The sequence below is a fragment of the Lucilia cuprina genome, chromosome 6, assembly GCF_022045245.1.
Source record: "Lucilia cuprina isolate Lc7/37 chromosome 6, ASM2204524v1, whole genome shotgun sequence".
NCBI lineage: Eukaryota > Metazoa > Arthropoda > Insecta > Diptera > Calliphoridae > Lucilia > Lucilia cuprina.
This window is the reverse complement of record NC_060954.1, coordinates 3141213-3148700: the sequence shown is the minus strand read 5'-3', so window position 1 is coordinate 3148700 and position 7488 is coordinate 3141213. Positions and strand designations below refer to the sequence as shown.

The 7488-nt window shown below is 27.1% G+C and overlaps 1 protein-coding gene across 1 annotated transcript; it reads left to right on the top strand.

Annotated features, from left to right (window-relative positions):
* The first annotated feature begins 4083 nt into the window (after window positions 1-4083).
* On the top strand, window positions 4084-5881 carry LOC111686023 (DNA polymerase interacting tetratricopeptide repeat-containing, protein of 47 kDa). Its single transcript, XM_046954594.1, has 5 exons — window positions 4084-4349; window positions 4410-4699; window positions 4762-5241; window positions 5321-5485; window positions 5545-5881. The coding sequence occupies exons 1-5, from the start codon at window positions 4197-4199 to the stop codon at window positions 5645-5647; spliced, it is 1191 nt and encodes a 396-aa protein (XP_046810550.1). The 5' UTR covers window positions 4084-4196; the 3' UTR covers window positions 5648-5881.
* Window positions 5882-7488: the final 1607 nt, after the last annotated feature.

The following is a 7488-nucleotide window of genomic DNA, read 5'->3' as shown; positions in this document are numbered from 1 at the left end:
TAGAACTGAACTAGAACTGAACTAGAACTGAACTAGAACTGAACTAGAACTGAACTAGAACTGAACTAAAACTAAACTAGAACTGAACTAGAACTAAACTAGAACTGAAGTAGAACTAAACTAGAACTAAACTAGAACTAAACTAGAACTGAAGTAGAACTGAACTAGAAGTAAACTAGAAGTGAACTAGAACTGAACTAGAACTGAACTAAAACTGAACTAGAACTTAACTAGAACTAAACTACTTAGAACTAAACTAGAACTGAACTAGAACTAAACTAGAACTGAAGTAGAACTGAACTAGAACTGAACTGAACTAGAATTGAACTGAACTAGAACTGAACTAGAACTAAACTAGAACTGAAGTAGAACTGAACTAGAACTGAACTGAACTAAAACAAAACTAGAACTGTGGTCGCAAATTATAATTAAGGGACGTAATTTAAATGTCCTTTTTTACTCCCTATATCCTTTTTCTATCGTTGTTTACAAGTGTAAACAAAAGCACGGTCATGTGTTAACAGGCATGGGAAATTGAAATTTTTAAAAAGTAAAAGTACATTTTCAATCAATTTTATTTTAAAGCGTAATTATTATAATATCTCTTAAAGATTATAAAAATTAACCAATTGTTAAATATTATTCAAATGCTTTGCAATAAATTCAGAACAGTATACATATTTTTTATTTTGTTTAAACAAATTTCACACTTTGATTTAGTTATGGCTTTTTTTGTATTTAATTACTTTAACAAGTAATTAAAAAAAATCTAAAACAATAATAATATAAAGCTTTTTTATTACTTTTGTACTGTTAAGAAAAATATTATGGTTAATAATTGTTTTACAGCTTGTAAAACTAAAATTTACTTAAATAATTATTAAACTTTAGAGTAAATTTAAAAACGTGCTTAAAATAAATTTTTATTTATTTTTTTAATTTAGAGAAAAGTTCAGAGAATTTGTTTTTTTTTATCGATGATAGTATTAATTTTTCTAATGATTTCAATTTCACCAACTCTGCTTATAACAGACAATATGTCTAAAATGGTTTTAACACTCAAATAGGGTGGGTTTAGTTGAGTCAAAAATGTTTTATAAAAACTTTTTCAAAAAAAAAAAATAAAATAAATAAAACAGGGTGGAAAACTTCCCCAAATAAATTAATGTTACAATTGTAAAGAAATATTTCTCGAAATCACAATAATTAATTGCTGCAAAAGGAAATAACACTCGAAATTTAAACCATTAGGCACATGTGTTGAGAATTATAAATTTATGGGAATTTTAAAACATGTAGTCCATATTAATTATTTAACAAAAACACACAAAAACGACACAATTAAATGTTATAAATAATATCTAATTGAAATAGATTTGAGGTTACGAAGAAAAAAAAAAGGATAACTTTTAATTAAAACGCACTTGAAATTGAAAAATAAAACACGCAATAATAAACTAATATTTTTAGAATTTTGAAAACTTTTTTATAGATTTTTTAATTATTTCTTTTTATATTATATTCGTTTTTTTTAAGGTTTATTTATTATTTAACATTTTTTTTCATTTCATATTGTTTTAGTTTCGTTTCCATAAAAACGTTTTGTTAAATTGCTGTTACTTTGACGGCGCGTTAATTACTACTGCTGCATTGATTCAAACTTTGCTAACTGAATTACAAATCACTCATCTATTTGTAATTTTCAATATTTTTTTTTTGTTTATTATTTACATTTGGTTACATCTCTTTTTAATATGATGCATTTTTTTGTAAATAAATAAATAAACTTCCTAGCAAATAAAATTAACTAAAATAAATAAAGAGGCTATTAAGGGTATAATTTTGAAAACACTTTAAATCATTAGAAAAAATTCCAAAACGAAATAGTTTTGAAAACTTTAAAAATAATGTGAAACAAAGAATGTTTCAAAATGTATTGAAAATATTAAAATTAAAATAAAAGCTTAGTAGAACGAACTAGAACAGAACTAGAACAGAACTATAACAGAACTAGAACAGAACTAGAACAGAACTAGAACAGAACTAGAAAAGAACTAGAAAAGAACTAGAAAAGAACTAGAAAAGAACTAGAACTAGAACAGAACTAGAAAAGAACTAGAACAGAACTAGAACAGAACTAGAACAGAACTAGAACAGAACTAGAACAGAACTAGAACAGAACTAGAACAGAACTAGAACAGAACTAGAACAGAACTAGAACAGAACTAGAACAGAACTAGAACAGAACTAGAACAGAACTAGAACAGAACTAGAACAGAACTAGAACAGAACTAGAACAGAACTAGAACAGAACTAGAACAGAACTAGAACAGAACTAGAACAGAACTAGAACAGAACTAGAACAGAACTAGAACAGAACTTGAACAGAACTAGAACAGAAATAGAACAGAACTAGAACAGAACTAGAACAGAACTAGAACAGAACTAGAACAGAACTAGAACTAAACTAGAACTGGACTAGAACTGAACTAGAACTGAACTAGATCTGAACTAGAACTGAACTAGAACTGGACAAGAACTGAACTAGAATTGAACTAGAACTGAAGTAGAACTGAACTAGAACTGAACTAGAAATGGACTAGAACTGAACTAGAACTGAACTAGATCTGAACTAGAACTGAACTAGATCTGAACTAGAACTGAACTAGAACTAAACTTAAAAAAACTAGAACAGAACTAGAACAGAACTAGAACAGAACTAGAACAGAACTAGAACAGAACTAGAACAGAACTAGAACAGAACTAGAACAGAACTAGAACAGAACTAGAACAGAACTAGAACAGAACTAGAACAGAACTAGAACAGAACTAGAACAGAACTAGAACAGAACTAGAACAGAACTAGAACAGAACTAGAACAGAACTAGAACAGAATTAGAACAGAACTAGAACTGTACTAAAACTGAACTAGAACTGAACTAGAACTGAACAAGAGCTGAACTAGAACTGAACTGGAATAGAAGTAGAACTGAAATCATTAGTTTAGTATATAGTTTATTATGGGCGCTGCCTTTAGTCTAGTATAGTCTAGTCTAGTTTAAAGTATTGTCCATAGTCTAGCCTTGTCTATACATTAGTCCATTGTCTAGTATATAGCGTATTCTTTATTCGGTTATGATCTTCATATTTACTTGTCAAGTCTATATAGTTCCACTGTAGCTATGCATGATTTCCGCTTATAAACATTATGTTGTTTTTTTTTTTGCAGTCTCCACTATTCAAAAACCGCCTGACTATGTCTTTAACATCATCTATCAAATAAAAACAATACATATCACTAAATATTGTGCAAATTACAAATGTCTTATTTGTTTAAGTAAAAAAACTTAAAATAAATAAAATATTTTACATCACAAACTTGATTTAAAGCAAATAGATGTAAAATGTTGTTGGTATTGTTGATATTTGTAAACTGACATATAATTTTCAATAGGTTATTGAATATAATTTTTGTGCCATTATTTAAAACGTGCTGTAAGTTGTAACAATAGCTTAGAAAAAATGTAAATAAATTTTTAAAGTAGTAGACTTTGTAATGTTTTAGTTAAGAAAATAAAAGAAAATATTTGTGTATATTTATAGTAATTTTTAAGATATTATTATGTGCTAAACGCTTGAGTTAACAAAATTGAAATAAAATGATAATTTTATTTAAAATGAATTAAATTATTAATAATTGCAACTTAAGTTTAATTCGAATGCCACCTAAATGGAATAATTCAATAATTATTCAAATTATCAATAAAACTCCGACTTAAACACGCAAACAAATCACACAAAACTTTATTGTTTATAATTGAGTAAAAAATCTATTTTGAATAATTTTAAGATTGAAATAAAAACAATATTATTTAATTTAAACATTTTAATGAACATTTTTTTATTAATTATGTTTGGGAAATAGTGTAGTTTGAAATAAAACCGTTATTTCAAATTTATATTATTTTAAAAACAACTCTGTTAATGTTTCTACTTTATGATTACTAAACACAACTTTTCACTCTCACTCTCTCTCTCTTTCAAGCACATGTTGATGTATTGACATTTCTTGTTCTAGCTAAACAATAACAAAAAGTAAACATTTAACAACAAGTGCTTCATTTAACCAGAATTTTCTGAAAAATTAAGAAAATTTCCTTTTTTTAAGATTATTTTTATAAAAAATAAACGACAAAATGTTAAGTGAAGAGGAGGTGGCCAAAAAAGAATGGACCGAACAAGAACGTTTGGAATTAGCGGCAAAATTAGATGCCGATTTGGATGCTTTCATAGATGGTTTGGAAAAAAAGCGCTATGAGGAAGGCTGGCCCGAGGATCGTTGGCAGGAGGTAAATATATTCTTCAGATAAACATAAAACTTACAATTGAAATGAGTTTTCTTTGTAAAGGAAATGGATAAACATCCGTTCTTTATGAAAAAAGCTCCACAGCCAGGTGATGAGGTACATCCCATGTTTGAGGGTCTGCAAAAGCTTAAATATGATCCAGAAGAGAATACTGCGGAAGATTTAGCTTTGAATTATAAAGAAGATGGTAATTTCTATATGAAACATAAAAAATTTCGCATGGCCATTTATAGTTTCACCGAGGGTCTTAAGGCGAAATGTGAAAAGCCTGAGATACAAGCTGTTCTATACAATAATAGATCGGCAGCTCATTTCTTTTTAAAGAATTTTAGGTAAAAAGCTTTATTTAAACTAATAGCAAAACATTTCTTACTAATTTTTCTTCCTTTCTAAGATCCGCCCTAGCTGATGCCCAAAAGGCCTTAGAATACAAACCTGACTACACTAAAGCTCGCTGGCGTGCTGCTCAATGTGCTTTTGAACTGGAACGTTTTGATGTGTGCTCACAAATATGTGATGAAATTTTGGAATTAGATGCTGATGATAAAAATGCTCAGGAACTGCTGAAAAAGAATAAATTGCGTAAATTGGTAAAGGAACGCAATGAACGTAAGGAGGCTGCAGAGAAAAAGAAAAAAGCTCAACGTTATCATCGTTTGTGTAATGCTCTTGAAGAGCGTCAAGTTAAATTTGATGATCAAAGACCGGGGAAGCTGGTTATAACGGAAGAACTATTAAAACCTAAATTTCTTCCTTTAGAGGACTATCCCGTACATTTGGATGAGGATAATAAGACTTTAGTGTGGCCAGCGGCATTTTCTTATCCCGAATTTTTATACAGCGACTTTCAGCAACAATTGTCGGAGGAGGCAACGTAAGTAGTTGTAGTTAATTTTTATTCTGTAACTGATTTCTGTTATTTATATCAATTTTATATTTTTTTAATTTTCTAGAATGTCCGATGTTGTAGATTCCCTATTTGCAGAACCCCTACCTTTAGATAAAACCAATAGCTATCGTCCTGACTCTGTCAATGTTTACTTTGAAAATCGTAAAGTAGGTTGTGTTCACAAGGTGGATTTAAATAAAACTATTAAGGAAATTATACAAGAAAAGGGGTATAATAAAAAAAATAATTTGTTTATAGAATTATCAATTAATTTATGTTCTATTTTAGTTTCTTTGTTACTGGCGGCTCATTATTATTCTATATTGTACCAAAAAATTCCCGAGTTGAACAGGAATTCATACACGCGGAAAGAAGATGTTTTCTTAAATAGAAAATGAACTCAAATTTCCAGACAAATTTATATAAATTTTAGCAAAAAAAAATTATAAATACTAATTTAAATTTCTATTAAAAATATATGTTTAATAACTATATTTTAAATTTCAGTTAACAACTGTTTAATCGAAGACTTACACTTTCTAAAGAAAGCCAATAACTTTTGAAAGGAAACTTTCAACTGAAAACGTTTACTTGCAAATATATTCAAGGTATTTTTAAAATCATATATGATTTATGTTTTTAACTTAAAGCAACATTTTTTTCTTTTTTAGTTTGAATGCTATCATATTATGGAATGTTGCAATTGTAAAAATCTGTAATTTTTAATTCAACTAATAATATTCAATTACAATTTCTTATTGTTCTTAATAAATTAAGCCTTAAAACCGATAACTTATATCGAACAAAAATCGTGAACTCAGTGAACAAAAGTGTTTCTCTCGGCCAGAAATTTTAAGCAAAACAGTAGATGTGTTACATCTTCTTGAAAATGAAATGTGGAAATATATTTTTCAATAAGGTATTTGAAAAAATTTTAAAATCTCTATCATTACTATATGTATTTTGTTTTTCATTTTAGATGTTGAGTCTTCTTAAAGGCTGATGCAAGCTATTGTCCGGTAATAAAAAAATCTACAAATTTTACAACAGCAATCTCTTATTGTTCTTAATAAATATGGGAACCTCCTGCAAGGAAATGTAAAATTTCCATAAGGATCTGGTATTCCTATGTTAATGATCAGTAACAGCTGCGTCAAATGGAAAAGAACAATATCGACAATAAAAAACGATCTTCCTGGAAAAAAAGATAAGAAGAGAGCATTTATTCATTGCTGCCATTCAGGACTAGACATCTTCAACTCGAAAGGAAATTAAACATGTTACTGATCATTCCGATGTTAATGATCAGTAACAGCTATATCAAATGGAAGTCCCATGGAACAATTTTCACCAAAATTAAACGATCCTCCTAGAGAAAAGCTGGTAAGGAGCATTAATTCATTGCTGCTATTAAGGACAAGACATTTTCAACTCGAAAGGAAATTAAACATATTAATTGTTACCAAAAAGAAGCATTTCTTTATTTTACTCAATACAAAGTTTATATATAATTTAAGTATATGTATAAAATATTTATATATATATATATATATATGTATAATTAATATTATTAATACAACAATTAAGCAATAGTCGCATTTATAAGTATATTTTATAATTAAAAAGCTTTTAAATAGTTTTTTCTTTTCAAAATAACAAAAATTTATGCTAATTTGTTATTTCCATAAAAGCTTTAATAAGAGTATAATTTTTCTCAAATTGGTGGTAATCATTATTGTTTACGAGCATTAATTTCTTATAAGTCTTATTTGATTAATATATATTTTTAAATAATACTGATTTTAATTGAGTATTAGCTTTTGATATGTTTAGATTAGAGATTATTTAAAAAAGCCTTAACATTTTAAAGGTTTTTTTGAGAAATTTAGGAATTTAGGCAACAAAAAATTTGAAATAGTTTTAACAAGCATTTATTTTAAAAGTCAACAACTAATTATTTATTACATTTAGTAAGTTTTTTTTAACTAAAATTCCAAAAAGTTTTTTCTTAAATTTGTTATAAAAATTAAAATTTTGGAATATGTTTTATTATATTTTAAATTGAAATATCTAAAATAATTGAGCTTTAGTTTAAATTTTTTGTAATTTATAGTTTTTAATTCAGGAGTAGTATATGAACAACCAAATTTATTATAAATCATTTGAACTTAATATGTTTTTAGGCGTTTAAGCATTTTTTTTTGTAATTTTTTATATCAGTAACAGTTTGTA